The 18596-nt window shown below is 40.7% G+C and overlaps 1 protein-coding gene across 1 annotated transcript; it reads left to right on the forward strand.

Annotated features, from left to right (window-relative positions):
• Positions 1–6811: 6811 nt before the first annotated feature.
• LOC110543020 (STAM-binding protein-like) lies at positions 6812–17176 on the forward strand. The gene is made up of 9 exons (XM_060388334.1): positions 6812–6816; positions 8057–8135; positions 8393–8485; positions 8884–9181; positions 10523–10647; positions 11395–11532; positions 14600–14712; positions 15672–15771; positions 17120–17176. Exons 1-9 carry the CDS (start codon positions 6812–6814, stop codon positions 17174–17176), a joined length of 1008 nt encoding a protein of 335 aa, XP_060244317.1.
• Positions 17177–18596: the final 1420 nt, after the last annotated feature.

The raw sequence follows: 18596 nt of genomic DNA on the forward strand, positions 1-18596 counted from the left end.
GGACATGTAGGCCTTTTTTCTGGAATGCCTAGGGTCTTCAGCAATAGCAATTCTTACCTCGCATCTTTAGCAAGCAACCAAAGCAATAAAAATAGGCTGTTTTTGATTTTTGATTCTTTTCATCAGCCCTGAACAATGACTGTAAAGAGGGAATGGCTGCTCTCCTCCCCCCCCTCCTCCTCCTCCTCTTCCTCCTCCTCGTCCTCGTCCTCCTCCTCCTCGTCCTCGTCCTCCTCCTCCTCCTCCTCCTCCTCCTCCTCCTCCTCTTCCTCCTCCTCCTCCTCCTCCTCCTCCTCCTCCTCCTTCCCTAGAGTTGGCCATTAGGCTCAACATCTGCTTTGATAGTCTGCAGCGCAGAGGCTTTCAGAGACCCTCTGTGGTATGTTCCTAGTTTGTTTCCTGATTTCTTCTTCTGGCTTTCAGAGGCCCTCTGTAGCAGGTTTCTAGGTTGTTTCCTATTTTCTTCTTCTTCTGATCTCCATCCTCTTTGCCTTTCAGGTGGGGATTGAACATTTTATTTAGGGTCCTCTCTCTTGCTTGGTTTCTTAAGATGCATAGATTTTGGTGGGTTTGTCCTACGTTGTCTGTCTATATGAGTGAGTATATACCCTGTGTGTCTTTTTGCTTCTGGGACAACTCGTTCAGGATGATCCTTTCCATGTCCCACCATCTACCTGCAAATTTCATGATTTCCTTGTTTTTCATTGCTGAGTAGTATTCCATTGTATAGATGTACCACAATTTCCATTCTTCAGTTGAGGGGCATCTGGGTTGTTTCCAGCTTCTGGCTACCACAAATGAAGCTGCTACAAACATGGTTGAGCAAATGTCCTTTTGTGTACTTGAGCCTCTTTTGGTTATGTGCCTAGGAGTGGTATGGCTGGATCTTGAAGAAGCGCTATTCCTAGTTGTCTTAGAAAGCGCCAGATTGCTTTCCAGAGTGGTTGTACAAGTTTATATTCCCACCAGCAGTGGAGAAGGGTTCCCCTTTCTCCACAACCTCTCCGGCATGTGTTGTCACTTGAGTTTTTGATCTTGGCCATTCTGATGTGTGTAAGGTGAAATCTCAGGGTTGTTTTGATTTGCATTTCCCTAATGGCTAATGAGGTTGAGCATTTCTTTAAGTGCTTCTCTGCCATTCGATATTGCTCTGTTGAGAATATTCTCTGTTGTGCTTTCAGCTCTGTTCCCCATTCATTAAGTGGATTACTTGGTTTGCTGCTTTTCAGCTTGTTTAGTTCTTTATATATACTGGATATGAGTCCTCTGTCAGATAAAGGGTTGGTGAAGATTCTTTCCCAATCTGTAGGCAGTCCTTTTATTTTGATGAAGGTGTCCTTTGCTTTACAGAAGCTTTTCAGTTTCATGAGGTCCCATTTATCTTACCATTAGCTAATTCCTTATATCAGTCATCTGCTGCTCTGATTAAGAGGAAGTTGAGTCCCACCCAGCTCTGCAGGTTAATCCTGTCCTTTGAGCCTTGAAAGATGCTGTGACTTTAATCATTATATTGAATGACAAACTATCAGGATGAGTATCTTCATTCAGCTTAGAGGTCTCCCTCCATCTTCTTCCACATCCTGGTGACTTGAATAGGAATGTCCCCATGAGGTTAACATATATACATGTTTAGTCCACAATGAGGAACTGTCTGGGAAGAGTTAGGAGGCTTGGCCTAGTTAGATAATAAAATTCCTGTTGGCGTTGTATTATAGGAGCATGTGCTTTGTGATTTAATATGTCAACTTAAGTGACAAAACAGAATGGAGTCTCTGTATCTCTGTCTTTGTTTCTGTTTCTCCCTGTGTCTGTGTTTCTCTACCTGCCTCTTGTGGTTCAGTATGAAAAGTTCTCTGATCTGCTGATTAATGACAAGATGACCGCTTGCTGGCATGATATCATCGATGAACTCTGTAAAAATATAAGTAATGTCCTCATGAAATGCTTTTTGTTCAAAAAATTGCCTTGGTCAGGGGGCATTTTCACAGTAACTAATTCTCTGAGTAAAGAAATATCTGTGCATTTAACAAATACTAATGAAATCTGTGATAATGTGAAAGTCACCTGTCAAAGACACAAGACTTTATTAATGATTACTTAAAAGAAATATGGGACACTTTTCCTGAACTAAGAGTCTTGGAAACAGGAACTGTCATCTGTGGGTTGTGTGCTTTCAGCTGCCCAGGTTGAGGCATGTAGGTCTGCTCAGCTTTTCTCTCAAGCAGAGTGTCCACTTTTCCCTTTTAATACATGGCTCATGAAACTGTTACTGGCTTTTACCTGTTTCATGACATCATTCTCCCTCTCAGCCAATCAGCACCTGAGAGAATCTAGAGGTTTCTATGGAGATGAGTAAACAAACTTTTCTCAGTGTCCAGTATCTCTGATCCTGTACACATGCAATTTTTTCTTGTGAAACCCAAAAGGCTTTTATCACATCCCTTTATCCAGACCCTATCCGTTTACTCCTATTTCCTTCTGTGACAATGTCAGGTAGGAAATGAACCTTTTATGTTTATTGAATTGGACATGTTTCTAAGTTGGGAATCTTCAAAATGATGTGGGAATAAGGGGAATGTACAGAATGACAAGATGGCCTCCTATTGTGGTCTTGGATCTGAAATTCCCTAAGGTTGTGACTTTGACTCAGCAGTTACTCATGTACTCACTAAATGTACCTTCACATTCTTTTTGATATAAACTGGCATGGTCTAGGGTTCCCTGGGGTATTGAATCTTTAAGAGAAGGAAAACAGAAGGAAACCAGAGAATTCCTGGCACTGTTTTGGCTGAAAAAGATGGGGAAGGGAGAGGTGTATGTAAAAGGTGAAGGAAGGGGCAAGATACTATTTGAAAGCTGGTGAAGTTCTACACCAGTGTTGCCAACCCTCTATGAGGAGGGTTGCCTTGCTGACCTGGCTAGTAGACAGCTGTGTCCCATTTAGTGGTCAGTGAGCAACCCTCTTGGTCCTGGTGTTTACAGTTAAAACTGGGCCTACAGGACAGTGAAATGGGTCTGTGTTTCCTGTGTGGGTCTCAAGAGAAGCTATGTTTCCTGCTCTGGTCCTCGAGACAAACTCTCTAAAAGTAATGTTAATGCCAGGACTGCTTGTTGAGAGGTGTCACCTGAGCTCATGATGGTGTGAGGTAGCTGGGTAACCACTAGTTCATGGCTAGAATTCTCTGCTACATAATGAGAACCTGGAAAGCATGCCTTACAAAGTAAAACTCAGCCCTCCTTTAATGGAATCTTTTCTCCACGGTAAAGATCATTGTAAAAATTGTCAACATATTATTTTATTGTTTATGTGGGAATTTCATACAATCTACATCACACTCCTTTTCCATTGCTCCCAGATTCACATTCCTACCCATGTGTCACACTCAAAATAAATTAAAAAGAAACATCAATTCAAATATGTGTTCTTCATCCACTCATTGAAGCATGGTCAAATTCTCAGTGCCAAGGCCCTTAAAGATAACTGAGTTCAACCTTGCCTTATCCTGACCCCACCCCCAAGCAGATGCCTAAACTGTATCTTCTTTTTGGCATAGAGGCTAAGAGAACATGCACTGCCACATGGTTTCTGAATGAAGCAAGCACCATGGGCACCACCATGGCCTCCAGCTACAACACCGACAGTGGAGGTCTTTTGAGGAGGCCCTGTCCAGGAAATGAACCCTTATCCATCTCTACCAGTGCCAGCTACTGTGGCTCTAGATTCACTTTTCTTTGCCGGATGCATGGGGCTCTGGTCAGCTGTCTTTATTTTCTCAATTTTTATGTCACCACTTTTTCAAAACATAATCTTCATAGACATGGCATTTTTTAGTTGTTCTGAAGATAATGTGTTCTCTGTAGACTTGTGCTCTGCTGCAGTGTATCTCCTCTGAGCCTTCATAGGTCTCTTAGGCTTCTTATATCTACTCCAACATTCTTAGGATGCATGTAGCTGCTGCCATCTTGAATCCAACTTCATTGTAAAGACTTTATCATTTTGAAAAGCAATGACTTACTCCTGTTTTTTTCAATTAAAATTGTTTTTAAGTGTTCACTCTTCAGTGGAGGTTGTGACTACCATCCTGCCTCAGTCAATAAATTGCAGGATACAAAACTTGTATTTTCGTGGCTATAGTTGTCATTACTTCAACAAGTTAAATATAGTTTAATGTATATTAACATTAATTCCCAGAGAAACAAAGGTCCCCTTTCCTAAAATTGTTTTCATCTGTTGACAGGAGGGAACTTTATGATACCTAGACAATCAGACCACCAGAGATGTCTACATAATAAAGGAACTTTCACTACTGGAACAACAAATGTGGTAAGTCTCATTGCACTTTACCATAAAGGTAATTTACATGAAATCATATTTGGCAAATTTAAAACCCTAGTGTCTTTCTCTGTGTTTAAACTAAAGAACTAGAGTGATAGTATATCACCTTTTCTTTACACTGTCAGTGGGATAGAGAAAGGAGGTCAATACTGTAAATAGGTAGTCTTTAGAATACTTTGCGTTTCTGCTCTCAATCACCCTGACTCCCCTGAAAACTTTCAGGATAGGATTGTGCAAAGCTGTAGTCCAAGGTGCTGACAGTATTCAAAGTTATGTTTCTTTCTGCTGCTTCTCAGCCTTGGTTCCCAAAGTCCTTCAACAGCAGGAACTGTTTTCATTCCTCATTGTCACTCAGATGTTCTTGAAGATTTGAGTATCATATATGATACATTACAGGGAACACCCAATCCCAAAGCCTTGTGCTTTTAGCTGCGGTTGATTTATAGAATACATGGATATGGGTTCCTCCAAGCTCAGGTGCTCCCTAATTGTCTTGGTAATATCAGGAGAAGTCTCTGAGTGAGTGAGTCTCTGAATGAGTGAGAAGTCTCTGGTGAGTGCTGGTTTTATCTGTATGTACAATCCTCCAATGTGTACAAAACCACTCATAGCTCTGTTTTGTAGGTATTTAATATTTACTATTGATATGAATTTCAGTTAAGCAGTGTTATTCCTAAACCTTCTGAATACCCAAATCATCACACAGAGACTAAGATTTACCTAATTAACACTAGAGCACAATGATGGACAATGGTTACTCCATCATAAATCTCCAAACCTGTATAGTTTCCTACCACTCAGTTTTACCCATTATCCTTGCCTTTAGTCATATTTTTAAATTTTATTTTATTAATTACAATTTATTCATTCTGTATCCCCCCATAAGCCCTTCCCTCCTCCCCTCCTGGTCCCTCCCTCTCTCCCCCATCTTCACACATGCCCCTCCCCAAGCCCAATGATAAGGGAGGTCCTCCTCTCCTTCCTTCTGATCTTAGTCTATCAGATTATATCAGTAGTGGCTGCATTGTCATCTTCTGTGGCTTGGTAAGGCTGCTCCCCCATCAGGGGGAGGTGATCAAAGAGCAGGCCATCAGATTATGTCAGAGGCTGTCCCTCTTCCCATTACTATGTAACCCACTTGGACACTAAACTGCCATGGGCTACATCTATGCAGGGGTTCTAGGTTTTCTCCATGCATGTTCCTTGGTTGGAGTATGAGTCTCTGGGAAGACCCCTGTGTTCAAATTTCTGGTCCTGTTACTCTCCTTGTGGGCTTCCTGTCCTCTCTAGCTCTTACTATTTCCCACTTTTTAAATAAGAATCCATGCACTCTGCCCAGCAGTGGGCTATAAGTCTCAGCGTTTGCTTTGATAGTCTGCAGGGCAGAGCCTTTCAGAGGCCCTCTGTGACAGGTTTCTAGGTTGTTTCCTGTTTTCTTCTTCTTCTGATGTCCGTCCTCTTTGCTTTTCAGGATGGGGATTGAGCATTTTAGTCAGAGTCCTCTCTCTTGATTAGTTTCTTTAGATGTACAGATTTTACTAGGTTTATCCTTTGCAGATATTATGGTACATCTACACAACGGAGTATTACTCTGTAATGAAAAACAAGGAAATCATGAAATTTGTAGGTAAGTGGTAGGACCTGGAAAGGATCTTCCTGAGTTAGCTGTCCCAGAAGCAGAAAGACACACGCAGTATATAATCACTCATATAGACATATAACATAGAATAAACCTACTAAAACCTTTTAGTAATATTTTAGGTCTTTTCATCTCTCCATGTGGTTGGAAGTTCTCTCCTGCTCACCTCTGCCCCTACCCTCCTGCTTTCTTCCTCTGCCCTCGGGACCAGGATGTCTCACCCTATTCTCCTCATTGTACTGCAATGGGTGGTTGTTTTATTGACAACACAGAATAAATGGTGACATGTTTATACAAATTTGACAGAGGTGAATATTACAATGTGGTGTCCTTACTGATTGAAACCAGATAGTGGAGTAGAGAAATCAGCATTTGAATGAACAAGATGATATACATTCCAAAAGAACATTATACCAACAGCTATGTAAAGTCATGGTGCAAATCTCAATAAACAGGCTGTTTGTAAGGACCCGTTTTTAAGTTACATGCTGCTTCTGTTGCTCCTTTGCATTGTGTTTTCATGGGGCACAAAGATCCTAGGTCCAGAGTCTTCCACTTTACTACCATATTAAGGTAATCCCATGCTATGCCTGTTTACTAAATTTATTGAGGTGAGTCACAACAAATGATATTTTATTTGTTCAAATTTCCTTAGGGAGAGGTTTGTCACAGAAGCTGGCACACATGCATGTGGGACACACACACACACACACACATAAGCACATAGAAGCAAACATTGTGTACTAGCTAGCTGGCACAGCAGGATGGAAGGATGGCAGGAGATGGGTTTTGATGTTTCCTGTCTCCTCTTTTGTCTTAGAACATCCTCAGACACGATGATGTCAGTCTACCTCCCCAAGAGCGGTTCCAGATCTTAAGTGCTCTAGGGCAGGACATCAAAATCAACAAAAAATTTTCCAAGGCTTTTTACATGAGCCTGAGAGATGACTTCTTCAAAATGGCAGCTGACCTGGATGAATGTGGAAAAGAAGAAGCAGCCTTTATTCTCTATCATAAATTCCTCACATGAGAACAGTTTCTATCTCCTTTTCTGGGACTGTTATGCTCCTCTCCTGTTCATGTTTGTCACATTTGCTGACAGTTACCGAATTTGACAATGTCAGGTTTTAATCATATTTCTGGCAGTTCATACACAATTTTTTCTTCCCTATTCAAAGACACAAAGATGAAAGGTTCTATGCTCATAAATAAAGAACTTCATGAGTAGGAGTTCTTTCAAATTCTTTTTATTAATTACATTTTATTCTCTTTGATTCCCAGCTGTAGCCCCCTCTCTGATCCCTTTCCAATCTCACCCTCCCTCCCTCTTCTTCACCCATGTTCCTCCCCCAGTCCACTGATTAGGGAGATCCTCCTCCCCTTCCATTTGATCCAAGTCTATTAGGTCTCATCAGGAGTAGTTGCATTGACTTCCTCTGTGGCCTGGTAAGGCTGCACCCCCCTCATGGGTGGTCATCAAAGGCCAGCCACTGAGTTCATGTCAGAGGCAGTTACTGTTCCCATGATTAGGGAACTCACTTGGTCACTGAGCTGCAATGGGCTACATCTGGACAGGGTTTGTAGGTTAGCTCCATGAATGGTCCTTGGCTAGAGAATCACTCTCAGAAAAGAACCATATGCCCAGATATTTTCTCTCTCCTTGAGGAGTTCCTGGCTCCTCTTGGTCTTTCTATATCCCCCTTTTTTACAATATTTCCTACACTCTGCCCAAAGTTTGGTTATGAATCTCAGCCTCTTTTTTGATACCGTGTAGGGTATCTTCAAGGATCTGGTAGTTTATTAACCCTAATTATGTGCTGTCTCCTGATTGCCAATATGACAAACAGTTTAGCTATTCTTCTCAACAGCTGATATTTGTTGAATGTGCCAGTTTAATATTACAGTAATGGCACATATCTTTCCACACACTGTGATGGAAACTGATACTGGCTTTCTGGGTGCCCTTCTGTGAACTCTAGGATCTTCTGAAATCCTGCATGCAGAAGTCAAATTTCCTCTGGGCCTAATTTAAACATGTCAAATTTTTTGTACTTCTCATTCTCTGTCCTTTATTCCTTCAGATTATATTTGGAAAAACTGAACATTGGCCCAAAACTCCGAAAAAGGGATGCGCGTGGAAGAAGATCAAATTTCATCAAGGTGGGTCTTTGTTGCCTAAGCTGATGAACAAATATTGCCAGAGCAAGCTGGAGTTACTCAGAGAAAATCCAGAGATCCTAACACTTGGTGGAAAAGGGGACAGATACTGCCTCAACAGAGCAGTAGAGACAAGAGGGATGCCTGGGAATAGCGTTCAAGCTGTGCATGAGTTACTGCTGCTTTTCCCAACTTGTTTTATTCCCCTTTATTCTCACATTAGAACTATTCTAATTCTCCATTTTGATTTTGTATTTCAGATCCTAAACATCGTTTTTGACAGGGCTGAGACTCTAAAGAGGAAACTCCTAAGCAAATATAACAGGGAATATGAAAAACACCTAATGGAGATGGTCAGTATGAGGAGCACAGAGACAGTGGGAGTATATGGTAGCTATTCCTCCTCTCCTTGGATTGTCTTGTTATGTTCCATTAGAGTGTGTGAGTCAATGAATAAGCTCCACAGTCATTTGCATATGAATGTACTTGCCTCCATACTAGCCAACACACAAACACACAAACACACACACTTACACACAAAGATGGATGGAGTGTAGAGAAGAGTGAGACTTAGCTATTACTAAAGACAGCATATAGGAACTGAGTAAGGGGGTGCTGGCTGATTTCCACCACGTAAGATTTATTGATCCGCTTATGAGATATCAGACATGAACAGAATTAAGTTTTGTTCATCTCTGTGATGACAAGACTTCTGAGATTTCAAGTATTTGCCTAAATCCTTTTCCTGTAGAAGCAGAAAGAGGAGGAAGCAGCAGAGCAGGCAGCCTTCTGGGAAGACATAAAACCAGGATATTCCAGTTCTTGCACTATTTCATTTGAACCATTTTATGGACTTAAAGAAAAGAAAATTGGAGAAGTGGGACCTGGCCTACAATCAACAGCAAAGGAGGCTCAACCTTCCTCAGTACCAACCAAAACCTCCAGCCCACCAGAGCAGTGTGCAGTAGAGAATAATACTAAGTTTGTCACCCCAAGCACATCATCATCTGCCAAAGGGCCTGGGGAAAATGACATAGAGAAAAGCACAGGTAAGTGGCTGGCTTTTTCACCTCCCACCCCTGCCCCGAGGGAAGAGGAGCCTTCCTATGTAACAGAGGAGGACACTGCAGCCAGTCTTGATGAGACCTGATAAGCTGGGTCAGATGGAAGAGGAGTAGGCCCTCCCCTATCAGTCAACTTTTAGAGGGGCAGGGAGCAGATGAAGGAGGGAGAGTAGGATTGGGAGGAAATGAGGAAGGCTACAGATGGGATAGAAAATAAATAAACTGTAATTAACATTAAAAATAAATAAATAGATAAACAATTAAATAATTAAATTAGGATGTTCCAGTTGACTCTCTTTTCCATTTTTTCCACTGTATGTATCTAAAGAAAACAGAAGTTGGGAAGAAGGACCTAGAACAGTAACAGCAAAGGATGCTCAACCTTCCTCAGTACCAACTCAACTCTCCAGCCCACCACAGCAGTGTTCAAGCGAGGAGAATGCTAAGGTCGTCACCCCAAGCACATCAACATCTGCCCAGCAGCCTGGGGAAAATGGCCCAGAGGAAAGCACAGGCAAGTAACCACAGTTTTGACTTGGAGAAGACTTGTGTGGAATTAGTTCCCGATTTAAACACAGGAATGAGCTAATTGCAAGATGAAGTTATAGTATAGAAATGCAGATTTATTGGGAGAAGCTTTTGGATACAATATTGGGGAAGAAGGGAGAAAGTGAAAAGCATGCACAGAGAGAGAATGAAGAAAGAGTGAGGAAAAGAAGGGAAGGAATGATACAAGGAGAGTAGAGTGAGAGGAGGAAGAGAGATAAGGGAACCTAAATGTCTAGATTATATAATGAGGAGAAGCCTCTATCCCTGGGCTGGAAAGCACAGGGCAGTTGGACAGATGCTGGGAAAACCTGGAGGGCAGGTGCACTTCTGTATGGTCTGAAACCTAACTGTCCCCATTGCATCTGACTCAGCCACACAGGTGTGAGTCTAGGGCGAACTAGTAAAGTTTGTAAATGCTGGTGGACATGTGTCTGAAGTCTGGAGCACTGAGCACCACCACAGAGAATGTTGCATTTCCTTGTCCATGGTCCCAGTCTTTTGGCTTGCGTGGTCCAATTACACTCATCTCACAGTCACATTCAAAACTATTGTTCCATCCACTCAAGCTGGCTATAAAGTCCATTGTCCCAGCTCCCAGTCAGCTGTACCCAGAGCCTGGAGAAACAAAACCCGGCTAACTTTGGGATTCCATTATGGGGAAGGACTCATGGAGAGAATCCCAATGACATTTCATTTCTCTCCCAGGCTCTCAAGATGAATTTTGCTAATGAACAGCAGTCCCTGTTGCCTAAGACTTTTCTCTCTTTTCCATTGCAGTTCAGAAAGTCAGAAGTCTACGACCTGTGATCCTCCCTCACGATTTATGTGAGAAATTTCTAAAGTCTGCAAGGAAGAACACTAAGAAGAAAATTGAGACCTGTGGTGTTTTGTGCGGATCCATGGTAAAATTATGAAAAGTCCTTCCTGATCTGAGGTTGTTTCTTCCCCTTATCTTCCCATGACTGTCAGAGAACATATCTAGTGTCTTTGTTCATAGACTTCACCAGACAGTAGGAACTGTGGGTGACAAGGCCTGGAAACCTTGAATTTGATGACTGTATTTGTTTGCTTTTCAGAATCCTTTGAACCATTTGTTTCAATGTTATAGTTAGAAATTTTCATTGTAATGGTTGCTAATGCTCTTAATTCCTGTTACTTCCAAACTAAGGCTGGAGGCTTCCTACATGTTCAAACCAGCTTCACAGGGAGAATGAGACATTCATTGTCTTGAAGGCAAAGAAAGCAGGCCAGCATACAAACAGACAGATAGGCAGGAATGGGGCATATAGACATGGATGGTGAATAATTATAAAAGGAAAAGGAGGACTTAATTCCTTTTGGTACCTTGTCTGAGCACTTACTCTGGTAAACCTTGGAATATAAATTATAAACACCTCAGCTTCCTGAGCAGACATGTTGAGTTCTGCAGGCAGGAGTCTAGGCCTAGGATGTGTCAGGAGGGATATCTCAGGGTCATCTCAGCATCTGTTCCTTTATACAGAACCTACAAGAGCCCCCAAGATTGTGAAACACTGAGGGGAGGAGAACAGTAAAGGTCATTCACTTGGGTGAGGGATTACTTACTTATGTTATGAACTAGTGGGATTGAGACTTCTAGAATATTTTAATAAGTTATTTTGTCTTGTCAGGTAGGAGAGGAATACCATATCACGCACATAGTCATACCCCTCCAGGAAGGAGGCCCTGATTATTGCTATGCCACCAATGAAGAGGAACTGTTTTTTATCCAAGAAGAACTGGGGCTTCTCACCTTAGGGTGGATTCATGTAAGCAAATAACCTCCCTGTTGACAAGGGTCTCTTTTTTCTATCTTAGAAACATCCTACCTAAATCTTTCTCTGCACAGAGTCTATACACTCCATTTCATTCTTCTGTTTAAACATGCAGTCAATAGTGTTCAGGGTTAGTCATAGGACCATTTCCTATTGTATTTTTTTTTAATTTTACCTTTTAATCAAAGCAAGTCTACAAAGTCCCCATACCTTGAGAGTCTGGGTCAAGAAAAGTACCTTGCTTCGGGTGTATCATGTCCCCACAAAATTATAAATTACAGTATTTTAAATAATACAAGAGAGTTACTTGTAATGATTGTATTTTGTATTTATGAAGAAGTACTTTCTTTTAACACACCCAAAGAGATCATACCTGTGAGGTTTTCAAGTGTTTGCCCTTGCTGAGCATACTTCTGTTGATTTTCAAGCAAACACAGCAACTTGCCTAGAGATTTCTTCTTAATGATTCTCTCATTATCAAGTACTGAAGCTCAGAGAACAAGAAGCTTTTCTTGGAATATTGAAAGGTGTAAGCCACAATCACATGGTTTTATTTCTAGGTTTTAAGCTATCACATATACTTACACTCAGAAGGTGAGAAGTTGAGATTTCTGAAGCAGTCTCCTGTGGCTTCATGATTTTCAGTTCAATACAAATTCTTACTATTTTGCCTAAATCAATAACATAATATGTAATAATCAAAATTTGGCCCTTTGTGTCTAGCTTGTAACACAAATGGATGATCACATAAAACCTAGTACCAATTCAGAGGAGGCATTTTGTACTACATTTTTCAGGATGTTAATCTGAGTCCCTGTGAGTTTCAGAGAAGAAGGGCCGACTTGACGTGACTTATAATGACTTGTAAACATTGACCAGAAAGGGGTTCATAGGAGAGGGGTCAACTTTGAATACCTACACTGTGCTCCCGCATCATTGAACAGTTCTGTTGGTTGGGATTGGTGTTTGGTATCAGAAAAATATAACATGCATTTGTTGATTTGACCTATCAATGCTGTGATCTCCATTGTCTTTGGTGGCAGAAAAAAAATAGTGGTGATTTTTGAGTAGAGGGAGAACTGTTTGGGTTATTCTGGGTAAAACAATTTCAGGACTAAACCCATAGACCACAAGTAAAAATGAAGAAGATACAAGGCTGATTGAAATGTGAAGATCAGTTAAGGTTTGGGAGCTGCTAACATCCAATGAGCAGGTGGTAGCAATCTGTTGAGGTAGAGTGAGATTTAGAGATCCAAGGAATGAGGACCAGAGGCTGATGTGTCTGGGACAGAGCAGGTTTTTAGCTGGGCTCATTGTGATACCAGTGATCCTCTCATAAGGATCAATAGGGCTTTTAGAGAAGGACTGAGATTGGAATTGGAGATAATTCTTACTGTGTGAAATTTACGGCATCGATAAGGCTATTGGAAGGAAGTTTTGAGAAGCCAGAAGTAACCAGGGGAGGGACCTTAGAGGCTTCTGCATGGAATTGGCCTTGGAAATGTGGTAAATTGGGGAGAGCTGGCTGCAAGAGAATCTATTCCCTGGCAGGTGAGATGGAGGTCAAACAAGGAGAACACGGAACATAGTGAGTGATTAAACAGCAACAATATTGCATGAATACTGGTTATGCAGTTCTTCAAAGCCACACAGCAAGGAGTGTTGAAGAATTAATTCTGCAAGTGACTCACAGACAGGCTCCAGCAGGCAGAGTATTCATATCTCCTGCTGGGATTTTGACCATATTGGCTAATGAATTTTAGTCCATGGTAGGGAGAGACTTCAAGGTTTAGCAGATTCTTAGAAATCTGAGTACATTGGCACTCTCATGGAATTTTACCATTCAGGAAGATGAGGCTACTGGATGGTGACTTCAGAACCAACCTGAACTGAGATTAATACTGTGCCTCAAAACAAAAGTCATCTAATGAAGTTTATGGCTATTTTTGGAATCTGTTATCAATGTCATACTAAGGCATGCATCTGATTCCTAGATTAATGGAGAATTATGTGTCTGCTCTTGACAGAAGTTGGTTAAGAGAGTACTGACACTTGAGGAAACTGTCGGGTGGTATGAAGATGGTTTTATCTTATTGATGTTGATTTTCTTGTTTTTACTTTTTGTTTGACTTCACTTTAGATTTTCCAATGAGTGATATTTAAAATATAAATAACTTGTGAGTGTACATACATGAATAGCACAGTTTAATAGCTCCTTGAATAAATATGATGTACATAGACAACTTAGAGAAGGAAACAGGAACCTACCAGAAGTCTAGTTCCAATTCCTTCCTTCCTTCATCCAGATTGAATTTCACTTTCACCATCTATACCTGGATTTCAATAGTGGGCACATCCTACATGTGACTCCCACCATGCCAACATTACCTGAAATGCAATGTCTAGATACATAACTTTTACCTCTGCTTTCCTTGGCTTAATATCTACAGGATTTATCCCCACTCTGGCCTGCAGTTGCCTGATGTGTTTTTACACTGTTGATCCAGTTAAAAATGGGAGGGAAGAAAAGGAAAGAGGGGTAAATCAAGGGACATTAGTACAGTACCACATCTGAAGGGCAGAAGGGACTCCTCTTCACATAGGGGGTAATCACATGGGGTTCAGAGCAGGAGTGAATGCAGACACCTGAAGACCCAGAGAGATGTTGAACCAATATTATTATTGTTCACACAAAAGGTTGATGAGGAAAGACTCTGTCTGCTATTTGAAGCAGAGAAACAGACTGTCAAAACTTGAAATGTTTACCCTTTAGACATTTGGTATGAATAAGCATGGATCAATAAAAGAGTCTTGTTCTCAGTGAGGGAGCAGCTAAAAGTGATAGAGAGATACTTAGAGTCTTTTGGGTTTTGTGTGTTAGGAGGACAAAGCAAATTGTCCCTTCTTCCTTCTCCACCTAGCAGATGAGTGTTTCTCTTGAATGATTTGAGGAATCTTAGTAGGGGCCAATTGTTGAAGTTAGTTGGGCTTGCTTACCTTGGTGAATCAGACCTGACTGACTATGCTCACTTGCAATTCTTGTCTTCTTTTGTTTTCATAGACCCATCCAACCCAGAGAGCATTCTTATCAAGTGTGGACCTACACACCCACTTTTGCTACCAGCAGATGCTGCCTGAGTCCATCGCAGTTGTGTGTGCCCCCAAATACAAAGAGTGAGTGTGTAGGATTCAGATCTGTAAGAGCAAAATGCTTTTATGGCTGAAAATTATTTAAAATTTATCTATAGACGGTCTTAACTGATTACTGTTCAATTACGGGCAACATTATAATTGATGCTAGCTGCTCCTAAAAATATGTTGATATCACTGCTGATTTTCTATGACAAACTATCAAGAAGTAACCTCAAAAGACTGAGGTTGAAATTCTAAACCAAACATTCTACATGAGTGTCCTCTCTTTTCATTCCTAATGTCATGTTTTTGTGAATTTCTCAGCAGATCTAGTGTTGGAAAAGCATTAAAATATCCTGTTTCCCTTGATATAATATATACATACCTTGGATGTTTTCCCACAGTGATAAGAAGACTCTGAATTTCACATTTTTGTCCCTTTTTCTTCAAATTATTGATCTAAATAGACCTAATACTTTACTTGGTTCTTCTTCCTACTCATTTCTACTGTTGAATCCCTCTGCCCACTTTAGTTAAGGTGAAATAACAATATTCAGAATGAGAGAGAGAGATAGACAAAGGGGGACATAGACATACAAAGGCAAGGGTAGGAGTATGAGAACTAGCAGGAAAAAGAAAAAAGAAAGAAGAATGAGTAAAGGAGAAAGGAAAAAAGAAAGAAGAAGAAGAGTATAATGATTAGGAATAGCACCAGGAGGACAATGTCTAGGAGAAGGATAAAGATGACAGTGATGGCTTTGAATCGAAGTAGGCGGAGGTTCACAGGTTCTAAAAATGAGAAGAAGAGTTGTACAGAGAAAAGAGATAGGAGGAGGGTTGAGAAGAGACAGTAAAAGAGTAAAAGGGAGGGAGATCTAAGAGAGGAGAGGAAACAGAAAATAAAAATTAAAGAAGGAAGAAAAGATGAGAGAAAGGTGGATAGAAGGAGGGAAGGCACCTAGGGGCATATCTACTTGACTGAGTCTGCTTTTTCATTTCAGAATTGGAATTTTCTCACTGACACCTACTGGGATAAATGAAATTTCCTGCTGCTCCATGAGGGGGTTCCATCCTCATAGAGAGGACACTCCTCTCTTCAGCGTGCGTATCTTTGTACAATGGATCAAGCCCTTGGTCTGAGCCAGGACATAGAGCTGATAAGGTTTCTCATCTTTTCTGATCTACTTGGAAGTTCAGCATCATTGGTCACATTCTTAAACATCCATAATAACGATGTAATTAGAAATCAGTGGGCAGTGAAGATAAGCTTTCTCCCATTTACAACCTGGTCATTTATGTTCTATGAAGGTATTGACCCTTACTGACCCTTTTACCTAATATCTGTTGATTTTAATACAATGTACTTTCCAGGGTTCTTGAGAGAAAAATTGAAGGAGGACTGGGGTGTACATCAGGGTCAGAGTGTGAGGTCAGCATGAGTGAGACTCTGGATTCTATCTCCAGTATCATGGGAAAAAGAAGTAACAGACAGAGTATGGAATCCATTAGTTTAAGCAATGCTTATTACATGTTACCTTGTTCTTCACCAGTGTCAGTTACTAAGTTTCAGTTAGAGATCTGTATAAAGGAAAGGCCATGTAAGATAGATGAATTAAGCATCTTTTATCCTGGGATTCAACCTAGGTATTAGGGTTCTCACCTGCCTAGGGAGGTGGTTTCTTCTCCCATGTTGTGTTTAGTGATATCACACTCAGTATGATCAGATTGATCTCCATGTTAGATCAGCCTCAAGTCAATGAGATTATGGCACTTTTTATCAGCCTGGACCCTTCCACAGAGTTTACATTTACAGTAAATGAAGCAACATAGTGAAAGGACAAGAACCTGCCTCATAAAGTATATAAGATCCAGAGGTGAAGCCATAGAGATCCAATGAAGTTTAAGATTCTGGGGTTGTATTGATTAATCCTTGTGACTTTGTTTTACATATGAATACCTTCAAGGACTATTATATGGTTATTATCACAGCTCTAGGATTACTGGTTCCTTTTAATAAAGGCTCTGGAAAACATGTCCAAAGATATATGGGTAGACACTGACTCTGTCTATGAGGAGTACTGGCTCCCAGACCTTTGTCCATGTATTTCACTGACCTCACAATCTCACCTCTAACCTATGAACTAATGACCTCCAGAGAGCTTCTCATATTAAAGGCTTATGTCTGGGGACATGGCTAAATTGGCCAAGAGCTTGTGTTTCAAGCAGAAGGCCCTGGATTCAACTTGCAGCATTCCTGAGATATGCCATGATGGGACAGCTCTGGGAGCAAATGGCAGGAGGATAAGTTCAAGATTCTCCACGACTACCAAGGTTACATGGTCTAGACTAGGTCACAAGAGCCATTCTTTTGGTATAAAATTAGAAGTATAAGTTGTTTCAAACAGGACTTTTCCATTTTTTGACCCTATTTACTTTTCTTCAATTGCAGGACTGTGGCCATGTCACCACCCAGAACACCACAGTGATGATCACTGATTTACGATGAGTATAATCCCACTAACCAACATCTGTTGGAACCTATTTGTATGTGTGTTTGTGTGTGTGTGTGTGTGTGCATGTGTTTTGTATATGTGAGGAACACACAGATACATAGAGTGGAGACATATCTGCGTGTATGTTCAACTTATGTCATGTACTTTACTTTATGTAATATATGTTACATGTTTGTCATGTATGTTCACAATGTGTGTATGGATGAACACTGTGCTCATTCTTTGTTCTGTAGATTTAGTGTTTTGACTATTATAGGACATGAGGAGTTTATTTTCTGGTCTAGTCTATTTGTTGTTCTGTAGACCTTCTATATGTTTATACACACCTCTGTCTTAAGTTAGAAAAAATTTCTTCTATGATTTTCTTGAAAATATTTTCTGGACCTTGGAGCCTAGAATCTCCATTTTCATCTACTCCTATTTTTCTTAGATTTTGTGTTTTCATGGCATCCTTGATTTCTTGCCTCTTTTGTGTTTGAAACTTTTCTGATTTTACTTTTTCTTTGAGAGATGTATCAATTTCTCCAAGTGTATCTTCAGCACCTGAGATTCTGTCTTCCATCTCTTGTATTCTGTTGGTGATGCTCACCTTTGTGCTTCCTGATCTTTTCTCTAAGTTCTCCAGCTGCAGGGCTTTCTCTGTTTGTGTTTTCGTTATTGATTCTAATTCTGTTTTCATGTCTTGCACTATTTCCTTTATCTGTGTGAATGTGGATTCCTGTCTTTCCAGGATGGCCTCTATTTTTTGTTGTTGTTGTTGTTTAATCCTTTTTATATGCCGCTACATATGCCTCTACTTGTTTAGCTATATTTTCCTGTATTTCTTTGAGAGCTTCATTCTTTTCCTCTTTATGTGCCTCTAATAACTAGATAAGGATAAATTTGAGATCATTTTACTGTATTTCTGATCAATTAGCATATCCTTTGACTTTTGGTGCTTCTGTTGAAGCCATGATATCATGATATTTGTTGGATATGTTTTTATACTGCCCTCTAGCCATCTGCTTATCTGGCATGTTCCCTGTTTGTTCCTGGAATCTGTACTTCAGACTGGGTTCATATGTTCCTGATGTCTGGAATATTACTCAGGAAAATGAGATAGGTTCACCTTTTAATAGTGGATGGTGATGTCTCAGCTATTGCTAAGGGAAGATTGTTGCAGGTGCATGTGTGCAAGTGCAGGTATGTGCATGGAAATGTGCCCTGAAGAATAGGGTTTTAGGGTGGGTAGATGTCTGAAGGGTGGAGCTTTAGTGCATGAGGTGGTGCATGTGCTGGCACTGTTCACAGGCTCAACACATATGAGCAGATATTCTGAATACCTCAATGGCCTACAGGCCTGTCTTACTGTCCTTCTGGTATTCAGATCTGTCTGAGCTCAAGGAATTGTTTGCCTGGACTCCACTGATAGAC

Source organism: Meriones unguiculatus, chromosome 7, assembly GCF_030254825.1.
Source record: "Meriones unguiculatus strain TT.TT164.6M chromosome 7, Bangor_MerUng_6.1, whole genome shotgun sequence".
Lineage (NCBI taxonomy): Eukaryota > Metazoa > Chordata > Mammalia > Rodentia > Muridae > Meriones > Meriones unguiculatus.

Excerpts from the sequence above, each read along its gene's own strand:
- LOC110543020 (XM_060388334.1), top strand. Across the intron at positions 8,486-8,883 it reads AAAAACACCTAATGGAGATG|AAGCAGAAAGAGGAGGAAGC; the intron begins GTCAGTATGAGG and ends CTTTTCCTGTAG. Across the intron at positions 14,713-15,671 it reads TGTGCCCCCAAATACAAAGA|AATTGGAATTTTCTCACTGA; the intron begins GTGAGTGTGTAG and ends TTTTCATTTCAG.